At 39.1% G+C, this 25,886-nt stretch overlaps 1 protein-coding gene across 1 annotated transcript in view; it reads left to right on the forward strand.

Moving 5' to 3' along the window:
* Positions 1 to 1,245: 1,245 nt before the first annotated feature.
* Positions 1,246 to 25,886, forward strand: part of Smp_172660 (diphosphomevalonate decarboxylase) — a gene marked incomplete at both ends in the record, with an annotated part of 25,242 nt that continues 601 nt past the window's right edge. Inside the window, 8 exons of the mRNA XM_018789264.1 lie at positions 1,246 to 1,294; positions 1,332 to 1,402; positions 1,440 to 1,507; positions 1,563 to 1,744; positions 1,776 to 1,966; positions 9,218 to 9,511; positions 15,810 to 16,031; positions 22,291 to 22,350. Coding sequence (XP_018646478.1) covers positions 1,246 to 1,294; positions 1,332 to 1,402; positions 1,440 to 1,507; positions 1,563 to 1,744; positions 1,776 to 1,966; positions 9,218 to 9,511; positions 15,810 to 16,031; positions 22,291 to 22,350 — 1,137 coding nt within the window. The remainder of the gene's footprint in view (positions 1,295 to 1,331; positions 1,403 to 1,439; positions 1,508 to 1,562; positions 1,745 to 1,775; positions 1,967 to 9,217; positions 9,512 to 15,809; positions 16,032 to 22,290; positions 22,351 to 25,886) is intronic.

The raw sequence follows: 25,886 nt of genomic DNA on the forward strand, positions 1-25,886 counted from the left end.
TTTTATCAACACAATATCATGCTCAAAACGAGCTTTCGGTTCCGAGATTTCACTCTCCTTGACTCTATGGAGAATGACTGATCTGTCACTGTGATCAGACTTCGGCTTTTCGACCTTTTTGGTGGGGGTAGGATTTCCTTTAACGTCATTTTGTCGTTTTTTCTTTACGACCGTACCCAATCGTCGACGTTGTTTGGAGTAGTAACCACAGTCGCGTCAGGCGTACTATGGGATTCCGGAGGGTTGAGGATGACTTGGGAGGTCGGGTCGTCTTTCGCGCTGGAAACTGACCGAGCCTTGCGGTTTCGGCTTCCAAAAGTCCCCTTCTGGGTACCATTTTGGATACGGGAGACAGAAGAGACTTTTTTTCGCGAGTTTCTGGTTGGGACAGACCTCTTTGGAGGCTGTCCTTCCTCCTTTGGACGATGTGGGTCAGCACTTTTTGGACTCACTTGTGCTTGCCTTACATCAATCTGCGTGTCGACAGATCGAGTTCTGACCGACGTGTCCCGACCGCGCTTGCCGAGACAATTTTTCGCAGCATTGATCATTGAGACGGCCTCGGTTAACAGGCTATTTGCATCCAGACAGCACTGTTGACATAGCCATATGCAGCCATGCTTACTAAACCGTTTGAAAGCCGCAGGCGTCAGATTCGTGCAAACTTCGTGGTACCAACCTTTGCACTCGTCGCACTGCATGCCGCTGTCAACGGGATATCGACATCCTGGGCGCTGGCAAATGCTTTTGTTGCACCTTCCAGTCATTTTAGGATGAAAAAGTGAGTTTTGATCATAGGTAGAGAAACTGTAGATAGTTAGGATCAAAGCACTAACAGATACAATAGAAAAAACAAGGTACTCTAGAGTACCGACGATAAACTATTTAGGATACCAAAAATGATACTCTAGTCGAATACTTTAACTGAAAGAAATTCAGTCAAAGTATAAACAGTAGTCTTGACACGTTAATAGCGATCAAAACAGTAGAATTTACTCAACGAGGAAAAAAACCACTGTCCTTTTTAAATAGCACGCAGTAAAAAAACACTTAATCCAATAGATTTATTGAAGTTGAGTGGCGAAGTCACTCAAATTCTATAAAATCAAGGATCTGAAATATCATAATAACATCATGAAGTAACCTAAAATAAAAAATTCGCTTTTTATTTGTTTCTAATACAGATATTGGATATTGTATTGTTGGTGAAGCGCCACTGTCGGTTCTAACGAAACCTGACACCCTATGCTGGTAGAGGTTACTTGTCCGGTAAACATAGCTTTGCTCAAGTATTGTGAGTAACATGTCATGGCAACTAACAGTACTTGTAGGGGGTAAAGGCGATGATTTGAACATATATCCGTCCACCTCTTCGATAAGTCTTACCTTAAACCAGGCTCATGTTTGTTCAATTGTTAAACCTTATAAGAAACATACAGGTCGGAACTAAAACTGCAATGTTTACAAAGAATGACCTGAAGGAGTCACTGTTCAAACTTAACGGGAAGTGAGTCATCGAATTGCTCGTAAGTATTTCTTAGGATCATGCGATTTCCAGGCAGGCTTTTAGATGTATTAATAGTTGGTATGTCTATATTTACAATTTTATTCATTAAATTAGCACAGTTGCGTTCTAGACTAGATGGAAGGTTGGTCCCTTCACCTTTTTTGTGTGTGGAGTCTGAAAATAATTTTCCGACATCTGCAGGGCTGGCATCTAGTGCATCTGGAACTGCAGCGTTCGGTATGTGTATTCAATATTTTCATACGGTTAGCATTTGCATTAGGCACGATGTATGGTTTGGACGGTGACTACACTTCTCTTTCACGGCGTGGTTCTGGATCATCATGCCGGAGCTTACTAGGAGGGTTTGTACAATGGTCTAACAACCATGATGATCACACTTCTGTCCAACAACTGTTTCCTGCATCGTATTGGCCAGAACTTAGAGTTCTTATATGCGTTGTAAGTTTGCTGTACTAACTGAAGGGCGAAGTTTATGTCTTTTAAGAGATGCATGATAACTTTAACACAGATTGACAGTCATTTGAAAGCAATATTGATTTCGGAATGGATCATGACACACGGTGCAATTAGGACTAAGATTTTAAAGTAATTCATCTAGTTGTGAAGGTTTTACAGTTGTATGATCATCAGTATGACGGTTATACAACTCTCCATATTCAGAGTTTCTTCGTGAACTTGATGCGTAATTTTTAAAAAATGTTCTAGAAATAATCGATCGGTGACTTAAGGTCACTGAAGTTTAGCACCGTTATGAGCTACCTGTCTTCATATCAGCTTGCTATTGACAGTTTTAGATTTCTATGATGTTGTTACCTAATTTAACATAGTAGTCTCTGATGGTTTCTGTCTTTTGTAGACTGTTATTTTGTCAAAAACGTGATTCGTTGCATATGAAGTTTTCAATGCTAGTAGTTTTTCGCAAACACTCACAGGCTGTTACAGGTTGATAAGTACTACATTAGTCAGCCAGCTACGGCATATATGCATCGGTTCAAGTTGCCACACCTCATTAGCACAACAAGATGAACACTGAATTCCTAGTAGTTCTAGATAACTAGATGGTACTGAACCTGAACATAGCATATAAAAGGAAACACAATACGTAAGTGTTAATCAAGAGGTTAAAAAAGTTTTTAACATTAAAGTGAGTTCAAGTTGAACACATCTTTGCTATTTTCGTCGATAGCGAAATTGTTTGTATAAACATATAGCTATGCGCTACTGAAATGGTATGCAACAAAATGGAAATATCAGTTTTGCTGTTTTTAAGGGAAATGTAAATATACTGCTCTAAAGATTTCTAAATTTCGAGTAAATTGATGGGTTTTACTATGAACTAATGTACACAACACGCGGATCCAATTTAGTTGTTTGGGAACTAGCTTCAAAAAATATGATATATTTTTCTAGGTTAGTGCATCTTTGATCTACTGCAATCTACACTGGAAACAGTTTAAGCTCATTTCTTGATAGTAAGTGTAAGGAAGATTATACGAATTTTGTCACAGAATAGCTGCTCAAGTTTCAGTGAATGAAACATTTATTTATGACTATGAACCCTAGGCTGTCGGACCTCAGGTAACGCCTGGAATCATATAAGACAACGTATTAACAAAGTAGATATTACTATGTTCAGCTTTCAGATACACCAAATATGTGACGGGATGTCATACTACTTAGCGCTTCAAATGAAAATAGAATGGCCTGTTTACCCAGTAACTAATCTCAAAAATTCTCATATTTACTAGCAAAACTACGTGAAATGCACTCGTATTTCATGACATCACCGTAAGCTAGGTTTGGATAATAGCAATATTTCATAAAAATGATGATCCAAATACATTCTACACCTGAGTTGACGCCACCAATGACGAACATAGTTTTGTGAATACGACTCCTCATAAAAGAGACTAGTGACAGGAAAGAACCAAGTTGAGATTTATAAAAACAACAAACACCTTAGCTGCTGTCAAGAAAGACAATGAGATTAAATAAGGTTTTAGCCAAACATTTTTAATAAGTCGCATTAAAAAAAAAAAGAATAATAAGGACTTCCCTGGCATCTCTGTGAACAACTATTTGTTTCTTAAAATTTTATGCCGCATTCTTGTAGTGTATGATAATTCGAATTGATCTTCGTGAACTAGCAATAAGATACTCAGTTTTACTTGCTGTTTGTCATTTTAAACAGCTTGTTTGACAGAAAAAGTGTTGAATAAATATGAATCATTTATGCAGAATATGAGTATTCAATCAACTAAGTGTACACCGTAATAACGTGATCATTATCAGGATTATATCATTCTAATCCCCCCAAAAGTGGAATAGGATTTTAGGTAGAGTTACAAATAAACTAATCTCGTGTAAGGAACAAATCAATAATGATGAAGCTAGAAATTACGATGTGATTATGTGATTGATTACTAATATACTTTAGTCGAAAAGGTAACACCTCCAACGGTTCCATAAACTAATTACAATGCGATTACATATGGGATCTTAGGTACCTGAGTTGATTTAGGTAAGAATTAACGAAAAAAAGCCCCCAAATGCCCTGGTACGGCCGAGAGTGGGGAGAGTCCACTCTCCCTCTCTAAATGCTCTCACATGGCCAGCGAATATACAGCCTCCGCCAGGGAAGTCCTACTCACTGCCTTCTCACATCACGGGTGTTGTTTACGAAAGTGAGAGGACGAAAAGCGAATGTCCGGCGCTTTAACCGGGTTGGTGGACACGGAGGGTCCACCTAGGGGAGTTGGAAAACCCTGATTCAAAACCAATGGTGCACATGGGCTCCAGTATCCTGATGGAACGAATGGCGAATGAACCTGCTGTTGGTCACCGGCTACCATGGGACTGCATCTCCTCACGATGCTCCACTGCCTTGTGGATCAGACCTTTAGGTCAAAGGCTCGGGGTGTGGCCCCCTAAGAAAACCACCTGCTTCGGTTTGGGCAGCCGGGCAGTATCACAGCCCACACACAAATGACATGAAATGACGCACTACACTAACTACACTGCTCTCGTTCCTAATAGAAGAAAGACAATTTACATTATTATTATTATCATTATTATTATTATTATTATTACTATTATTTACTGCGTCGCTTTTTCACTTCCTTTATTCTCAAATTGTGTATTCTTCCTTTCCAACTTATGCAGCAGCTCGCCCATGGTGGAAACTCTGTCCTATCTAAACGATCTCCAGTCACTGTCTGGTTGAAAGTGAATGCTTCCACCGATTACGAATACTGAAGCAGTCTTTCTGAAACCACGTACGCCGTTCAAGCTGGCTTCCTTCAACGTTCGCACACTAATGCAGATTGGACAACAGATGGGGCTGGCTATGTCTTTAGAAAGTCTTAATGTTGATATTTGCTGTCTGTCCGAGACCCGTATTCAAGACTCTAGTGAAGTACTACAAATTCGCTCTCCATCTGTCGCTTCGAAAACCTTGTTTCACGTGCGCTCATCCGGGGACTCTGTGGCATCTTCGTCTGGTCTTGCAGGCGTTGGTGTTGCACTAAGCGCTTGGGCTGAGGCAGCACTAATCGATTGGATGCCCATTAACAGTCGGTTATATGCTGTTAGATTAGGAAATTCCATCAAAGTGAGAAGAAATCGGCGGGGAAACAATGCGTTTCTGTCATCTCCGCCTATGCCTCGACAGATTGCAGTCCGGATGCAATCAAGGATGAAATCTATCACCAGTTAACTGTTCTCCAGAAAGTGAGTTCGACAGATAATGTAGTACTAGCCGGAGACTTGAATGCACAGGTCGGGCGTCTAGGCACAGAAGAGAGTCGTTTAGGTGGTCGATGGGGACTTGTTGGTCGCAGGATAGATAAAAGGAACCGTCTACTGCAACTGTCCACAGACTACAACCTGTTTCTGGCTAGCACTAACTCCCGGCACAGTCATCGCCGGTGTGCCACCTCGCGTCCTCCTTCGGCATCTCAAGCCTGGACTCAGATTGATCACATCGCAATCAGCTATCGCTAGCGTGGTTGTGTACAAGACTGCTGCTTCTTTTGGAGTACCTATCTGGAGTCTGATCATGCCCTGGTCTGCGCCAATCTCTCCTTACTTTTCAGTGGCCGAAGGATTGACCACCACCAACGGATCGATGTTAGCAAACTGGCTGCAACTTCTGTTGCAAGTAAGCATCGAGCGGAGCTAGCCTCTAGGCTAGCTACCATCCCACCGAAAAGTATAGATGAGCATTGGTTGCAGCTGCATGACGCCATGAAAATGGCGAGTAATGCCGCTTGCGGCTTCGCGAAACGTTTCGCTTATAAGCACTGGGTTTCTTCTGGCTCCTTACAACTGATGGAAGCCCGTCAGTCTATTCCGGGTGACCGGGAGTTTGACCACGTACGAAGGCTGTTAAATAAACGAATAACAAGACATCAAGGATAAAAAAGTACACAAATTTGTAACTTCATTGGATGCTAAGTGATGTTAAGGCATTACACACCAAAAAGCGATTCTGTGCAACTAATAATTATATATTTATTTTGTTCCATATATTTGAAGATGAATGTTCCGTTCAGTTTTAAAGATAATGCAATCAGAGTTGCATAGTGAGGTGATTCGTTTATTAATTGTCAGTGTAACAAGCCAGTCGACCCATGAAATTGGCTCACTTTACGAATTTGAATAAAGCAAAAACAAAAGTTGGGACAGAATAATATGAATTAAAAATGTTTCGTGATTTCCCATAGGCCGTTTAGAATCGTATATGCATCAAAGTGTAACATCGAGGCACGATATGATGAGAAACAATTGACACTGATATCGGAATCAGGACAACAAAGATTATCGATTATATATATAAGAACAGATGGGACATTATTTATTTGTACACATGAATATTAGTACAATGAGGCATCAACTACATATGCTCCACACACATAATTGTTATTTCATTTGGCTTGTTTGTGGGCTGTGATATTGCCCGGGTGACCAGACCGAAGCAGGTGGTTTCCTTCGTGTCGTACTCCCCGATTCTTTACTTAGGGGTGTTATCCACAAGGCAGTGGAGCAACGTAAGGACATACGGTCCTATGGTAGCCGGTGATCAACAATCGGTTCATACGCCATTTGTTCCTCCAGGATTCTGGAGCCCATGTGCACCATTGGTTTGAAATCAGGACTTTCCTACTTCTATAGGTGGATTCTCCATATCCACCAACCCGGTTAAAGCGCCGGACATTCGCTTTTTGTCCTCTCACTTTCGTGAACAACACCCCCGCCACGAGAAGTCAATGAGTAGGACTTCCCTTACAGCGGCTGTATACGCGTGGCCACGTGAGAGCATTTCGAAAGAGAAAGCGGACTCTCCCCCACCTCGATCGTACTAGGGCATTTGCAGGCAGAACCGGCAACTAGCAGACACATCGTGCCGCCTCACCGGACGACACACGACATGGTGCTCGAACCCACGACCCTGAAACTGAGAGTTTCATGGTTTAACGACTGGGCTACATAGAATTCAAAAATTTTAGAAGGATGAGGCAGTAATTAATTGAAGTCCGGAAACATAAAACAGACTCTGTGATAATTAAGGAAGTTGTGTTAAGTTTGCATAAGATTCAAATCACCTAGAAATAAATATTAACAACCTACGCTTGTTACCCCTCATGGCGGAGCATAGGCCGCTCACTAGCATTTTCCATCCAACTGTGTTCAGTAAGGGTGGTTTTTATATATATTCTCGATTGCACATATTATTACCCAAGTGTTGGTCAGGTATAACCTATGGGTAATTATAGTTTGTACTTGGGGTCGTATTTTTCAGATCGTAATTTATCACATTAGGCGTTAATTAATAGATAGAAAGTTTTTCAAAATGTAGTCATCTTTAGAAACGTTGTTCTAATTTTTGTATATATTTATTATTTCACCGTTGTTTTGTACACCCATAGTGTTAAGCCCTACTAAAAAAGTGGTATGAAGCTAACACTTATTTGTCTGAAGCATAATTACAATTTCATTAGCTATTTGGCATCCACTTTTACAAATAATTATGAACACAGAGGTTTGTGAATGACTGGATGTTTGTCTGACCATCTTGAACACTAAATTTCTGATTCCAGGCTTATTTTATATATGCACGATGAATCATACATATGTGTAAACTTTGGTCCGTCTATGCACACCTTAATCCTGTGATCTATCTGTTGGTTATTATCTGGAGAATAAGTTTGTTTAAAATAAATTTTGTCTAACAATACTTAGTTGGGACATGAGGGCACGCATAATCGCAAAGGCGTTTAAGTCGACTAACAGCGCGAAATAATACTGATAAGTTTGCTATAATAATATCAGCTAAAAACTACTATGCCCCTAAATTAGCGATTTTTTTTTACCAGTCGATGAAACACCTTCATTTCCGTTTATTGTGCATGTGGCCCTATTATGGTTACCAACGGAGCCAGATATAAAGATAATTCTACTCATAAAACAATATGTCCAAGCTCAAAATCTATTGTTTTTGTTTGTACATGGTTACCAAGTTTTAATTAAGTCCTATTTATTTTATAGAGTTTCTAGCTTCTTATGTTCCAACTATATCACCGAGATATTTAACGTGATTAAATTCAGAAGTTAGTTATTACTTTCAATAAAGCATTTTATTCTGTTGTTTGTCAACTGTTTGTCTATAAATGTCCTTGATAGTAGTAGTATATTTATTGCGTTGGTATCAGTCTAACCCTGAAGTATACTTTCCAGTCTTTGCTTTTCGGTCAGTACTCTTCTTTCTCTATGTTGTCTATCACACCAGTCAAACGGTAGTAATTTACAGAAAACACAAATATTAGAACAACCGAATAATATCGTTATCCCCAAAACAATAGACATGTTGATTTCAATTGACCGATTTTTATAAATCAAACATAGACATATGTATTTCCTGATGCGTATCACATCAAATGCTAAATAAATCATGAGGCTGGTATATTTCTTAAGTATATGAGCGATAATTTGAGTGTCTCACTATATGTTCGGTTTCCTGCATTCATAAGTGTTGCAATATTGACAATATTACGTAATCACAGAAAGACATGAATCACTGAAATTTGTTTGGTGTGAGGATACCTGCTGGTTCGTCCGAATCTCTAACTGACAAAATAAAATCTCTTGCCTAGTGTCATTCAGTGAAACCTATTCAACAAACTGGTCATTCGTCACGCTCCATATACGTATTCTCTCAACTAGTAGTTTATGGGAAATCACTAGGATTGTAATTCAGTATAAGTAAATAAATAAAGATTAAGTAAATTATCATTCACCACAGCTAATGGCAGCCAATCTAATACAACATTTACGAAATAATTCTGGTTGCTACTTATCCTAATGTAATATATGAATTTTAGAATCTTAATGGTATGCACAGGTTAGTCATAAGCGTAAGATATATTGATCCAATCTGCTTGGTTTAAACGTTGATATGAAGCATTCATTGTTTAATTGCACAATTCTCAGGAGTGAAATAGGTTGATTACTCAGATTGGTCAGAAATCCAAGTACCTTTTGTTATCCGGTAACATTACTTTTGTCGGTTTATGACAACTAAAAAAGCTAATTGTCTCAAACTGTTTTCTGTAATATATTTGAATTATGTAGTTTTGATATCGTCATTTATAGCTATACTACCTTTACACTGGTTTTCGATTTGCTTTTTAGACTAATGAAAACCCTAAACCTGTTGGCTCGACTGATGCAATGCTTTGCTGCGTAAAAACCAGTTATTTGTTTCGAAATGGCCGTGTACCATCTTCTAAAATACATGAAAAAGAGATTATTTCAGCCTTAAAAGATCGTGACTTCTCTGCATTAGCAGAAGTGACTATGCGTGAAAGTAACCAACTTCACGCTTTATGCCTTGATACCTGGCCGCCTTGTATTTACCTTAATGAATTAAGCCATTCCATAATGGATTTTGTTCACAGCATAAACAATTACTTTATGAAAAATGTGGTGAGATAATATTTCTTTAAAATTCATTTGTTATTTAAATGGCTTGAAAATTGGATCGTAGTGAGGTTTTTAATTATCATAACACATAAAATGAGAGCAGTAGACCGCTCAAACAACTCGCCCTACAAATGAAGCGGTAATGTTGTGAAGAAAAAGAAGAGTGGAGCGTACCTTTTTAAAATAAGTATCCAAGAATGGTATTTAGTAACAAATACAGTCCAGTTAAAGATATTGTCAAGATAGATTTTCAGTTAAGAGAGCTCATCTCTATTTCAATAAGAATGTTGTAAAGTACTACATCAAGATATTTAATGGCTTCCGTTTCAAGCCGTGTTTGATAACGTCCCAAGCCACTAATTTACACCACCTCTAAGACCTCAACCAAGTATGGGGAGACAATCGAGCTCCATAATTATGGGACTATATCATGAACTTACCATCTCCACCTCAACTAAATTCCAACTTCAGCAAGTAGTGAACAGTGTGGGGGCTGTAAAATGGCATTCGTAAAATATGTTGAAGGCACCGAGGTCACTGTTTCAGAATAATAACACGTGTTAAGGTATCGTCACTTCCCAAACACTATCGGGTTGCAGTAACGAACACTCATTACTAACTGATGAAGTGCGATTTGTGTAGCTTGTACATCGTCCCAAAGTAAGATAATGTCCCTCATCTACTCAAGATCATAGTCTATCTACCATTGAGATATGCACACTATCGTAACCAATGGTTCGAGACTCTGGGTGACATGGCTCAGAATCGATCACAATGGCGTAGGTATATACACTTTTTATCTACCCTTAAGCCGTGAGACTAAAATTGCTTTATATATTTTTTTCTACGAACTAATTTTTCCTTCCTGTATTATAACCGTATATGCAATCTTTCTTTTATACATTACTACCATTGAATTAACCACTTCTATCAATTTGGTGTTCGTCTTGTTATGCTAATGAGGTATGACAACTTTGACCGATGCATATATGTTCTTGGTCCTACGTTGTAGCTGACTGACACGCCAACAGACGCAAATGACGACAACTAGTGAAGCAGCAGCCTCTGTATCAGTAGGCTTCAACATACATAAAGGAAAAAGCAAGATCCTCAAATACAACACGGCGTGTATCAACAGAATCACACTTGATGAGGAAGCTCTGGAAGAGATGGTAAGTCCCGTGTACCTGGGTAGCCTCATCGATAAACGAGGGTCTGATGCACACAGGAAGGTAGGGGTTGACAAAACAAGGGCAGCATTCCTACAGTTGAAGAACACATGGAACTCAAAACAATTGTCAACCAATATCAAAATCAGAACCTTCAATACGAACGTCAAGACAGTTTCACTGTACGGAGCTGAGATTTGGAGAACTAAAACCATCATCAGAAAAGTATAAATGTTTATAAATAGTTGTCTACTCAAGATACTCAATATTCGTTGGCCAGATACGACCAGCAACAGTCTACTGTGGAAGAGAACAAATCAACTTCCATCTGAGGAAGAAATCGGAAAAAAGACGTTGGAAGTAGATAGAACATACATTGCGAAAATCATCAAACTGCATTACTAAGCAAGCGCCAACTTGGAATCCTGACGGGAAACAAAATTGAGGATGGCCAAACAACACACTGTGTCTGGAATCGGAAACAGACATGGAAAGGATTGCTTAGTACAGAGTTGGATGGAAAATGCTAGTGAGCGGCCTATGCTCCGCCATGAGGGGTAACAAGCGTAGGTTGTTAATATTTATTTCTAGGTGATTTGAATCTTATGCAAACTTAACACAACTTCCTTAATTATCACAGAGTCTGTTTTATGTTTCCGGACTTCAATTAATTACTGCCTCATCCTTCTAAAATTTTTGAATTCTATGTAGCCCAGTCGTTAAACCATGAAACTCTCAGTTTCAGGGTCGTGGGTTCGAGCACCATATCGTGTGTCGTCCGGTGAGGCGGCACGATGTGTCTGCTAGTTGCCGGTTCTGCCTGCAAATGCCCTAGTACGATCGAGGTGGGGGAGAGTTCGCTTTCTCTTTCGAAATGCTCTCACGTGGCCACGCGTATACAGCCGCTGTAAGGGAAGCCCTACTCATTGACTTCTCGTGGCGGGGGTGTTGTTCACGAAAGTGAGAGGACAAAAAGCGAATGTCCGGCGCTTTAACCGGGTTGGTGGATATGGAGAATCCACCTATAGAAGTAGGAAAGTCCTGATTTCAAACCAATGGTGCACATGGGCTCCAGAATCCTGGAGGAACAAATGGCGTATGAACCGATTGTTGATCACCGGCTACCATAGGACCGTATGTCCTTACGTTGCTCCACTGCCTTGTGGATAACACCCCTAAGTAAAGAATCGGGGAGTACGACACGAAGGAAACCACCTGCTTCGGTCTGGTCACCCGGGCAATATCACAGCCCACAAACAAGCCAAATGAAATAACAATTATGTGTGTGGAGCATATGTAGTTGATGCCTCATTGTACTAATATTCATGTGTACAAATAAATAATGTCCCATCTGTTCTTATATATATAATCGATAATCTTTGTTGTCCTGATTCCGATATCAGTGTCAATTGTTTCTCATCATATCGTGCCTCGATGTTACACTTTGATGCATATACGATTCTAAACGGCCTATGGGAAATCACGAAACATTTTTAATTCATATTATTCTGTCCCAACTTTTGTTTTTGCTTTATTCAAATTCGTAAAGTGAGCCAATTTCATGGGTCGACTGGCTTGTTACACTGACAATTAATAAACGAATCACCTCACTATGCAACTCTGATTGCATTATCTTTAAAACTGAACGGAACATTCATCTTCAAATATATGGAACAAAATAAATATATAATTATTAGTTGCACAGAATCGCTTTTTGGTGTGTAATGCCTTAACATCACTTAGCATCCAATGAAGTTACAAATTTGTGTACTTTTTTATCCTTGATGTCTTGTTATTCGTTTATTTAACAGCCTTCGTACGTGGTCAAACTCCCGGTCACCCGGAATAGACTGACGGGCTTCCATCAGTTGTAAGGAGCCAGAAGAAACCCAGTGCTTATAAGCGAAACGTTTCGCGAAGCCGCAAGCGGCATTACTCGCCATTTTCATGGCGTCATGCAGCTGCAACCAATGCTCATCTATACTTTTCGGTGGGATGGTAGCTAGCCTAGAGGCTAGCTCCGCTCGATGCTTACTTGCAACAGAAGTTGCAGCCAGTTTGCTAACATCGATCCGTTGGTGGTGGTCAATCCTTCGGCCACTGAAAAGTAAGGAGAGATTGGCGCAGACCAGGGCATGATCAGACTCCAGATAGGTACTCCAAAAGAAGCAGCAGTCTTGTACACAACCACGCTAGCGATAGCTGATTGCGATGTGATCAATCTGAGTCCAGGCTTGAGATGCCGAAGGAGGACGCGAGGTGGCACACCGGCGATGACTGTGCCGGAAGTTAGTGCTAGCCAGAAACAGGTTGTAGTCTGTGGACAGTTGCAGTAGACGGTTCCTTTTATCTATCCTGCGACCAACAAGTCCCCATCGACCACCTAAACGACTCTCTTCTGTGCCTAGACGCCCGACCTGTGCATTCAAGTCTCCGGCTAGTACTACATTATCTGTCGAACTCACTTTCTGGAGAACAGTTAACTGGTGATAGATTTCATCCTTGATTGCATCCGGACTGCAATCTGTCGAGGCATAGGCGGAGATGACAGAAACGCATTGTTTCCCCGCCGATTTCTTCTCACTTTGATGGAGCTTCCTAATCTAACAGCACATAACCGACTGTTAATGGGGATCCAATAGATTAGTGCTGCCTCAGCTCTAGCGCTTAGTGCGACACCAACGGCAGATGCCACAGGGTCCCCGCGTGAACACATGTAAAACAAGTCTTTTGAAGAGACAGATAAAGTTTTATTTATTTATACACATACATATCGGTTCAAAGGGGCACCAGATACATATGCGCCACATTTTGTGTGAGGGCTGTGATACTACCCAGGTGCCCAAACCGAAGCAGGTGGTTTTCTTAGGGGGCCACACTTCGAGTCTTTGACCCTATAGGTCTAACCCACAAGGGAGTGGAACATCATAAGGAGATGCAGTCCCATGGTAGCCGGTGACCAACAATTGGTTCATACGGGATTTGATTCTTCAGGATACTGGAGACCATGTGCACCATTGGTTTGGAATAAGGGTTTTCCAACTCCCCTAGGTGGACTTTCAGTGTCCAACGTCCCGTTTACAGCGCCGGACATTCGCTTTTTGTCCTCTCACTTCCGTGAACAACACTCTCGCCACGAGAAAGCAGTGAGTAGGACTTTATTGTCGGAGGCTATGTGAGAGCATTTCGAGAGGGAGAGCGGACTGTCCCCACTCTCGGCCGTACCAGGGCATTTGGGGGCAGACAGATGGAGAGAATATAATGAACGTGTCGTAGTGTATAATTTCCAACATCTTCAAGTAACTGCTGAATTATACCGTCTGGTACAGATCACAAGTTGTTTGGTTGTATTTTTGTTGAGTTACCAATGAAGTTCGTAATATGGTTGAATAGCCATCTCACGTATTTTCTTAATCAATATTTTTTCTGTCATTTATTTTATTTATTTATTTAAACACATATATATTGGTACAAAAGGGCACCAGATACATATGCGCCACACAAAATAATGAAAGTAGGAAGAGAAGGGATGAAAAGATAAGGCGGACTGAAATGTACAATCAGAAGACTCTTTCAGTTAAGAAAGTTAGAACCACTCTTCATGTAGAAAGTAAAAGAAGTTTGCAGCAGGATCGCCACTGGCTTCTATTCTGAGCCATATCTGATAACGTCTCTAGCCACTGTGTTGCACCATCTCTCGGACCCCAGCCAGGGAGTCGTGAAGGACCAACTGAAGCTAGCCCTCACCATGCAACTCTGATTGTATTATCTTTAAAACTGAACGGAACATTCATCTTCAAATTTATGGAACAAAATAAATATACAATTATTAGTTGCACAGCATCGCTTTTTGGTGTGTAATGCCTTAACATCACTTAGCATCCAATGAAGTTACAAATTTGTGTACTTTTTTATCATTGATGTCTTGTTAATCTATTCCATATTTACTATCAGGTTCGAGGTAAACTCAACTCGCCCAGGTTAGTTATTTATCAGCTTCAGCTGGAGTTATCAAGAAACCTAAGATCTAAGAATTTTAGTTAACTAGTTCCTTTTACAGTCAAAAAATGATGTGTCCTTTGTTAAATTCTAATGCAATCTGTGATTTAGGCTAGTCGAACGGTAGGGCATCTTGCCTCTGGACTCTAACTAATGAAATCGTGAATGCCTTATTCTTGTTGTTGCTTCAAGTTGAATTTTTGATGCCAATATCTCATTCGGACTTTTACCAGTTAGCGGACATCTGAAGACTGACCATGACGAAGTTGGTCTAAGTATAATAATGCAGAGGTTCGGCATCTTGTGTTCGGGCTCAGAAACGATAATCCATTTGGTGTCACCAACTTGAAATATAGACTTTGGTGGCTTGGACATGTCTTACGGGTGTCATACCAGAGAATTCAACGTCGTGCACTATTTGTCGACTCTGGGACTGGTTGGAAAAAGCGGAGAGGAGGTCAGTGTATGACATGATATCGTGGTATCAAAGAAGGCTGTTTAGTGCTGGCTTCTGTTTGTCCTTTCCGTCTCCCTAGCTGGGGTCCTAGGGATGGTGCAACACAATGTCTGGAGACGTTATTAGATATGACTCAGTAGAAGCCAGTGGCGATCCTGCTGTAACCCTTTTCTACTTTCTTCATAGAAAATTGACGTAACATCCTTAACTGAAAGAATTATTCTGGTTGTACATTTCTGTTTCCCCCAATATTATTCTTATTATACTAAAATTCACTAATTTGTGGTTGTTATTGTTCTTTTTTTCCTATACGCACCTAACATTCTTTATCTCTCTCCATTCTCATTGTTTTGTGTGGCACATATATATGTGGTGCTTCCTTGTACCAATATTTATGTGTTCAAATAAATAAATAAACTATCATTTCGTAGATCTTTTATCAGTTTGATTTTCGATTATTTTTACTATTTGAGTTACGCTGAAACGAATTTGCTAACATTTGTTTGGTTCAGTGCTAATATCCATTAAGCATATCTGTTGTTTTTGGAAGATCATGGTGGGCTGCTTCTGCATAAAAACTTTAAATTAGATTAAGTTCTCACTCAAGTTGTTCCTTCAATAAACCGGTGGTATTTTCATTTTATGGTTAATAATGAATATTTTTTACCATGTATAGGTTGCATACACGTTCGACGCTGGTCCAAATGCCTTTTTACTGACTGAATCACAAAACATTTCTGTTGTTTTGAAATATCTTGTCGAATGTTTTGGTTATACTGTGGAAGCCGATAGCTTCGTTAATAATGCGGATAAAATTACCATCAAATGTATGAATTCAAATAAGTATCTGAAAATCACTGGGATTTCGTACGATTTGTCAGATGAACCGTTAGATCAGGTAATTCTTCCAGGTACATTTTGTAGAATATAATACTTCTCACAGTTCTCTAGGGGAATCATTTTTATTTGTCTTTTGAAAATACTCTATTTGAGATACCTTTTCTTATCCAGGCACCTTAAGTATTTATTTCTTACTCAAATGATTGTTATGTAGTGCTCAAATAGTAACTTTGGTCTCCATAGAAAGATTCGAGATTTAAAGTGATTATAACCTGTTAATAATGTGTACCTTCTGCTGCAAGGTTTTACACACTTATTGTTGTGTTTGTCTTTGATATAACTCATTAATCAAGTATTGGTTTGTGTAAATTAGGTTTCCAGCTAGACTTGTGATGCAATGTCTAATGGCATGGTCTGGGTGTTCATACCAATGTAGGCGTAGTGATGTTTAAACCAACCGAGTCATAGATTATCACGGACTGTCATTAGAATCGTCAACCTCAAGTAGTGTACGTGAGGGTTGTCCAATACCACTCTTTCTATTTGATTTCGCGGACCAGACCTCATCTTACATTTCGGGGATTGATCTTCATTGAAACCTATTAATCCACATGGCGTGTTCAGTTAACATTTTCCTATCTAGTAGAGAGCGAACATAATACGAAGTTACCTGAATGTCTTAAATGATGATACAAAGATGATTGGGATCTATTCCTTTCATACGACTGTACAGTATTACTTCGTAACCGATCTTGGCCATTTAGGTTGATCTCATGGCGTGAGGTTATTGAATACGTTTACTGTTGGCGGGATTTGGTTAAGTAGGTTGAAATCGGAGAGCCTTCAAATTGAAACATGACATTAATCCATGACATAATTAGCTGATGGCCTGGGAGGTGTTGGTAGGTGCATACCACTTGGTTTGAGGTCCGCGTGATAATCACGATCGCTCAACATTGAGTGACGTGGTTTAACAGCAGTCAGAATGACCTAGATGCGTTCACTCTTTATCTTCCTTTAGATCTTGAGTTTTAGAATTCCTTCATTTATATCTTCTCATCCCATATTCTCGCACAACTTTCTCAGTGTTTAGTCTTTCTCATTATCAACGGTACTGCGTGATTTCGTCTTCGTTATTTTTCTCGTTAGTTTCTTTTTACCCTGTTTATTTGGTTTGGTAACTTGAGCTAATACATATTTGTACTAGGTTTATCTGCGATTGTGACTAATTGACTAAATCTATAAATTAGTGTCTGCAATTCGATTGCTTCGGCCAATAAGTTATCTTATCGACGCTAGTATATATATCAGGGATAGTCTTTTAATTCTTTTAATCATATTTGTAATGTCTGACAATTTGCTACGTGTTTCATTGTTATTCTTACTAGAGTCCTATATTTTTAACAAGAACGTCTGAAATTCCTATATCCATACTAACAATCATTTATTTTTCTTAAAATTATTAGTTTTTATCAACCTGTTATAAAGGATGAGAACTTGAAGCAAAATCTGTCACCCCTGGTGTCACTTAGTACTACCCATTCCGTCAAAAGATGTAGTTCTTATTTGACGAACAAAGTTATTGAAGAATTTAACAATTTTAGTTGTCATACAGATATATTGTTGTTATAAGTTTGAGTGATATGTATTTGGGTCATGAGTGACTTTTGCAAGTTATTGGGCATTTCTTGGGAAATCGTCATGCATGTGTCCTGCCCATCCACTTAGAACGGTCCTTGGTTCACTTTCCGGCCTTTTTCTTATAAGCTTATCCATCGTTTAATTATTGAGTTTTGAAGTTTTATCCCTTTTCAATTTACCAATATATGACCAACTTTTTAGTTTTACTAGCTCGCAAGTAATGTAACTCATTCTGTCAGGAAACACTGGTACTTTTGCTATAAATGCTTGACTGTCTACACTGCTTGAATGATAATATTGTAGGTGCTTAGCGATATAAGATAAATGCAATCTAACTCCCCAACCATTACCGGGCTTTTATACTTGACCGAAAATGGCACTATAAAATTGTCCTAACTTTGATGGGTCAGACATATAACTGAATGTCTAAAAGAGTCTTCCAACCAATGATCCACAATATCGTTGTCATTTTCGTGTTTTTCGAAATCTTTCCCGGATAAATATGTACTGTAGTGTACACATCTTTTACCACCATATTTGTTGTGTACGTACACATTATGCTACAAGTTTTTTTTAAACTTTTGCTTGAGCACTAATAAACTTTGTATTTCAATAATGTCTCTGAAATTTTTTTGTTACTGTGCTCATTTTACAGAGAGATGTATCACTATGGCCTGAGTAATCACTTTCGAAAAACACTTCGAAATAATAAGAAAATATACTCATTCATATACATGATTAGTTAGTAATATTAAGAAAGAAAATATTCGTACTTAGTTACTACAGAAAATATGTCATACAGAATTGATAAAAATGAATTTGACTAAAGTATGTGTCACACCTTTGAATCCGTGTTATCGTTTATGAAACAGTATGTTGTGTTTGGCATTAAAACCCATGTAGCTCTTCTAAGGTTACTGCCGGTCTCAATCCTGTGTAATGGGGGATGGTTGGATACGGCATCAGCAGCCTCACTGCTTAGAAAACGACCTTACCGAAAAAACACTAACCATAAAAGATTTCAACCATTTGAACTCTTCTGAAAAATGAAGAGTTATGATAACCCGTGGTGAAAGCCGAAATTCTTTGGAAGTCACGAAATCAATGCCCCTTCTACCAACCATACCAATAATTGATATAGGCACATACAATGTCCGGACAATGCGGGAGACCGTTAGGACCAGTCAAATAGCTATAGATATGAAGAGACACAACTTGGCGTTGCTTGGAATCAGTGAAACCCATTGAACCCAAGATGGACAGAAAATACTACGTACTAGGTACCTTTATACTCTGGTCAGGAATGAGGAAATACTTCACACACTCAGGGAGTCGCTCTGATGCTGTTTTTAAAGAAGCACGAAATGCACTTATTGTGTGGGAATCTCATGGACCCAGGATCATCAAAGCGTCTTTCAAAACAAAGGAGGGGATTACAATGAATATTATCCAGTGTTATGCACCCAACAATGATAGCAATGACGACAATAAAGTTCACTTCTACGAGAGGCTGCAATCGACTATAGCGAAGTGCTCAGGAAAAGAAGTGACCATGCTGGTGAGTGACCTGAATGCCAAAGTCGGAATGGACAACACCGGCGATGAAGATATCATGGGACGACATGGAGTAAAAGAAAGGAACGAGAGACTTGCATTCTGTGTTTTCAACAGCCTGGCTATAAAAGACATAGCTTTAGATCACCACCCGGTTGCAGTCAGGATGAAACTGAAGTTAAAGAAACATTGGACAACTGGGGAAACCGCTGTGCAAAGGTTAAATACAGCCTTCCTTCCAGATACTAACAAGCTCAACGAATTCAAGATAACTCTCAAAAGCAGGTTCGAAGCCTTACAGGATCTACTTAAAGAAGAAGAAAATACAATGGAGGACAACTGAAAAAGGATCAAAGAATCATTAACTTCAACGTGTCAGGAGGTTCTGGGCCCCAAGAAGCATCATCATGAGGAGTGGGTCTCTATCAAAGCCCTGGACAAGATTCAAGAAAGGAAGAACGAGAAGGCAGAAATGAACAACAGCTGAATAACAACAGAGAAAGTCAATACACAAGCTGAATACACTACAGCAAAAAAGCAAGTGACGATGAGCATCAGAATTGACGAGCAGAAATACGCAGAAGAGCTAGCAACGACGGTGGAAAAAGCTGTAAGAGAAGGAAACATGAAACAACTATATGACACGACGAAGAAACTAGCAGGGAAATATGGTAAATCAGAGAGACCAGTCAAGGACAAAGAGGGCAAGCCAATCTCTGAGACTCAAGAACCGGAGCACAAATGGGTAGAATACTTTGAGGAACCCTTGAATTGATCATCTCCATTGAATTCACCGGACATTTGAACTGCAGACATAGGCCTTCCTATAGCTGTCACTCAACCAACGACAGAAGAAATCAGGATGACCATCAGATAAAACAAGTGTGGGAAGGCGGTAGGAACTGACAATATACCAGCCGAAGCACTGAAATCAGACAGAAATAACTATAAACATGCTCCACGCTCTATACAGGAAGATTTGGGAAGAAGAACAAATGCTGACAGACAGGGAGGAATGAAAACTCATCAAGATACTGAAGAAAGGAGATCTAAACAAATGTGAAAACCACAAAGGCATCACACTAAGATTCAGTCGTGTACAAACCATATCGCGACACTACCTATCATCGTTGAACAATCAATTGAACGAAACTTGCCACTACACATCAACTTTCTTTATTGTGAGAAAGCGTTTTACAATGTGGATGGGGGAACGTTATACAACCTTCTTCGGCATTATGGAGTACCTGAGAAGATCGTCAACATCATACGGGATTCATACAACGGACTACATTGCAAAGTAGTGGATGGAGGACAGTAGGCAGATACATTCCAAGTGAATGCCAGAGTCAGACGAGTCTGTTTACTTTCACCCTTTCTCTTTCTTCTTGTGGTTGACTGGATTGTGAAAAACTCCATATCTGAGGGAAAGCACGAAATAAAATGGACAGGTTGAATGCAAATAGTCGATTTGGAATTTGCAGATGACCTACCTCTTCTATCCTATACACCCCAACAAACGCAGGTCAAGACAAACAGTGTAGCAACAGCCTCTGTATCAGTAGGCTTCAACATACATAAAGGAAAAAGCAAGATCCTCAAATACAACACGGCGTGTATCAACAGAATCACACTTGATGAGGAAGCTCTGGAAGAGATGGTAAGTCCCGTGTACCTGGGTAGCCTCATCGATAAACGAGGATCTGATGCACACAGGAAGGTAGGGGTTGACAAAACAAGGGCAGCATTCCTACAGTTGAAGAACACATGGAACTCAAAACAATTGTCAACCAATATCAAAATCAGAACCTTCAATACGAACGTCAAGACAGTTTCACTGTACGGAGCTGAGATTTGGAGAACTAAAACCATCATCAGAAAAGTATAAATGTTTATAAATAGTTGTCTACTCAAGATACTCAATATTCGTTGGCCAGATACGACCAGCAACAGTCTACTGTGGAAGAGAACAAATCAACTTCCATCTGAGGAAGAAATCGGAAAAAAGACGTTGGAAGTAGATAGAACATACATTGCGAAAATCATCAAACTGCATTACTAGGCAAGCCCTAGGTTAGATCGCAGGCGTAAGTAATTTCGGCATAACTTATTAATGCACATTTAATCAAAGAATATATATGGTTTTTTCGAATTTTGTCCAGTTACTTCTTAGAAACATTTCATTTCATTACTGAGTGTCAAAACAAACTGTTTGATATTAATTTTCACCTTTAAATGGCTATATTTGAAATGACGTTTTCAACCGAAGAGAATTCTTAGATCATTTTCACGTTAAACTTAAATGCTCAGGATGGAGTTTTGTGGAGATTGCAGTAATTTATAAGTTGAATTCATGAGTTCAGCCACCATTGGTAACTTGGCAGCACTTAATTTCTGTTTTTTCCTAGTTGGGATCTCCTCGGCGCTGCTCTTTCAGTACCTTTTATGCGGACTCGAACCCATGACCTTCGGTTTTGCGCACGATCACCTTATATTGGGACCACTGAGTCGGCATTGAACAGTGCTAATTTACATTCTCAATCGATCTATAATCTTTCGCAAGCATTCATCCATTGTCTGAGGTAGATACCTGTCTTCACTGGAAACGGATTCGACTCCACTGGTCACGGCTTCAACTAACGAATTCAACCGTCAAACTTAAATTCATCAGTAGTAAAGATAATCTTACTCTTATCATCAGTGAGGATTTACTGTAGAAAGTTTAGATTGTAATACTGTGTGCTGAACTGGGTTTTACTTGTCAATCATTCCTTAGTAGATTTCTATCCATAGTAGTAATGCTGCTCTTTGCATTTTTTCTCTGGTAGCGATTAATTGTCGAATTCGATCATACATTCGATTATACAACCAATAAAATAGATCTGTATGATTGATCATTCTAATGACGGAATATCGTAATATTTGTTACTCATCCATTTAAGTTGTCTCTACACTGATTGCTACGTTCTGTTACCTATCTGCTTCTAGTAATTCTCCATCCTTGTGTTATATCGTTAGTGTACTGTGAAACACAATATATTTTGCTTAAAATATGATATTCTTCATCCAAGTTTACCTCACCCATACATTTCGTTTAAATTTCTTCTCATGTTTCATCACAGAATCTCCTAAAAATATTGCCCTCTATATCTGGCGGTATCAGACACTTAATCAGCACTGAAGTAAGTAACTAGGTTATTCATTAAATATAATCTTACGGCTCATGCTTAAGCTTATTTTTCTACTATATACTACAGGATGTTTCTGATTATTTTAGCTAAGTATTATTATTATTTTAATGAGGTATATGTTTGTTGTAGTCTGTCATGTTTACGTTATTACAGTTTACACTGAACTACTTAAATGATCAAATATCCCTCAACGACATTGATAGCTTATATTTAAATCATTCAATTAAAGCATAGAATTTAATTTTACCGTTTTAAAATGTAGTTCATTTTACCACTCAGAATCAACTCGAAATAGTATGAAACATTATAAATAAATAATATATTTGTAATATCGCAATGAGTAGAAAATCTAATTTTTCTACTCATTGGAATATCACAAATATATTATTTATTTGTAACAATCTACCCAATGCTCAATTTTGTCAAAGTTACCAAATCAAAACTTGGTAATGATACCTATGCAACATTATGTTTATCGACTTATCAATTGCTCTTAGCCAATTTCAATTAATGTATAACTATTGCACCACTACCCGTCTCCGAATTGTTTCTTACATAGTTGTCGTTACGATAGAGTAACTGATAAATATGTGTGCCTGGTTGTAGTTGACTGAGAGTAACTGATACTTAATGATCATCCGACTGGAAATGGAGTAGTTGGTTGGACTATCTTCAGCCTTACATAACAGTTGCTAGATGACAACTGCTGGTTGATTGGTATAATATAACTGCGAAACCGCTATTAATTTTTTATCTAATATTCAAATAACTAATCCTTGTAATCTAATGAATAATTAGTTGGTTGAAAATAATATAAACGCTATACTGAAAAATCTAGAATATAAGATCTTCAGTAATCTGTAACTGACCTCAGGAGTCTCATAATACTTCATTTAATATAAGAGCCAGGAAATTCGACCTCATTTCCAAACTGAATTCTCGATCCAAAATGTCCTCTACCTTATATAAAGCGAGCTATCGTTTTAGGTTATATCAGAATTTCCAATTATATTCCTCAATAAAATAAATGTTTATATTTGCGCAATAGCAAAAGTTTACAATTTGTATCATTTCATTTAATTAATCGTGAATGAATTGCAATCTCACATACTGCGAAAAGTTTCACTGTCACTAGTTTCACTGTCACTTCAAACTCAGAAAAATAATAACTTCATATAACCTTTGCCGTAAATTGGTTGAAAGACCTTAGAAATTTTATTTGTGGTACTGAATATTTCAATATACTTTTACATCAGTTTAATCGGCGTGATACACTTACTTAGATGATTTTATGTTTCCAGAGCTATGGATATTTAGATACTTTATATATATATATATATATATATATATATATATATATATATATATATACTTTGAACCAAGATAGTGTGACCAAGTTACTTATCGGAAATCAAACGACTTATCATAGGTGAGAAACAAAAACTCATAGCTGTTCTTTCTAAAGATACCTTATAGTGATTCCGATTCATGAACCACTGGAAGATGTCTTTTTATACAAGTTGGATCTACTCATTCTAGGGAGCTTCACAACTAGTCTCCACCATACTTTATCAATAATACCTCCCATGCGATTGAGGGGAAAGGACGGGAATTCGGGAAAAGCTTGATATTTCAAGAAGTCGGAATTGTAATACAACAAGCGCAACCCTGGTTTATCTAGTAAAAACAACACTCTATTGTCCAAATTTAACCAATCAGACGTTATCGACGACTAGTAGGGTAATATGCATTTAAAAAATGTGCAGAAGTTGTTTGTTTATCAGGACTGCAAGTTACTAACAAAGTAAAAACCAAATAATTTGTGGCCTTCCTTAAAACAAAAGTCAATTCTGGCCATCCGATCACTAAAGTTAGTGCTTAGTTCTGACCGAATAGCCTTATGATCCCATTAAACAAGAAGAATGTCTTTCTCAATGTTTTGCGATTTCATGACAGCCAGGTTTACTGAGAAAGCCAAGGCCCAAGCAGAGTACACAGAAGTAAACAAGGAAGTGAAGAAGAGCATTAAAGCCGACAAGCAAAAATACATGGGAGGACTAACAGCGATATCGGTAAAAGCTTCAAGGGAAAAGAATATGAAATAACTATATTATACAACGAAGAAACTGGCATGGAGATATAGCAAACCGGAGAGACCAGTCAAGGACAAAGAAGGAAAGAAAATCACGGAGATTCAAAAACAGGGGAAAAGATGGGTAGAATACTTCGAGGAACTGCTGAATAGACGAGCTTCATTGAATCCACTGGACACGAAGGTTTGGGAGCAAGAAAGTGTTCCAACATCATGGAATGAGTCAATAGTCGTCCCTATCTTTAAAAAGGGTTCACGTTGTTCCTGTAACAACTATCGGGGGATAAGTCTACTTCCGATTGCGTCCAAACTATTGTCTTCTGTCATTCTTCGTAGGTTGTTTAAAACCCGAGAACGATTGACTCGCGAGGAGCAGGCTGGTTTTCGTTCTGGTCGAGGATGCATTGATCACATCTTCACCCTCCGCCAAATGTTAGAACACCGTCATACTTATCGCAGGCCAACAATCGTAGTGTTTCTTGATATCAGGGCTGCCTTAGATTCGTTGGACAGGACTGTTCTCTGGGATTGTCTATTGAAGAAGGGTGTGCCTGAGAAGTTCATTAACATCTTAAAGGCCCTGTATACAAACACCTCAGGCAGAGTGAGGGCATACAACCACCTTCCTCCCTTGTTCCATTCGAGCAGTGGGGTTAGGCAGGGTTGCCCGATCTCACCATTCCTCCTCAACTTTGCCATCGACGACATCCTGGAAACAGCTCTGATGGATGTAAGTAATGGCGGTGTGGATATGTTGCCTGGAGAACGACTTCTCGACCTCGAGTATGCGGATGATATTGTCTTACTATGCGATAATGCCCAAGGCATGCAATCCGCACTTAATCAGTTGGCAATCAGTGTCCGCAGGTACGGCATGTGCTTTGCACCCTCCAAGTGCAAAGTACTCCTACAAGACTGGCAGGATTCTCATCCTGTACTGGCGTTTGAGGCGAACGGTACTGGGTTCGAGTCCTGGAGTGAAGTTCATTCAATGATCTGATCACATCCAGTTGGTGAGTACCGAATAGGGCGAAACGCACGTCCCGAGTTCTACTGATAGCCACCATCTATCTCTGCTTAAGGTGAACTTTCATTGGTATAATTGTGAAACTTAGAAATTCTGGTAGAATAAAGCCACCAAGGAACGGGTCATGCAAAGTAAAATGATAGCAACCTAACGAAGTATGGAAGCAAAAGGTCACATAATCCATCAAGGTAGATTTAGTTCAGTTAGAAGAAAGTTAGGGGAGGCCAAACCAAAACGTGGCATCAGTCCTTGAAAACATTAACTTCTAGTCTTAGCCAAGTTGGTAGAGACAGACTACTTGGTTGGGGTCTGCGTGACTATCGTAACCCAATGGTGGAGACTCTGGGTGACATGGCTCAGAATCAATCACAGTGACGTAAGTGTATACACTCTTTGTCTGCCCTTAAC

The sequence above is a fragment of the Schistosoma mansoni genome (genome assembly GCF_000237925.1).
Source record: "Schistosoma mansoni, WGS project CABG00000000 data, supercontig 0136, strain Puerto Rico, whole genome shotgun sequence".
In the NCBI taxonomy this organism is placed as follows: domain Eukaryota; kingdom Metazoa; phylum Platyhelminthes; class Trematoda; order Strigeidida; family Schistosomatidae; genus Schistosoma; species Schistosoma mansoni.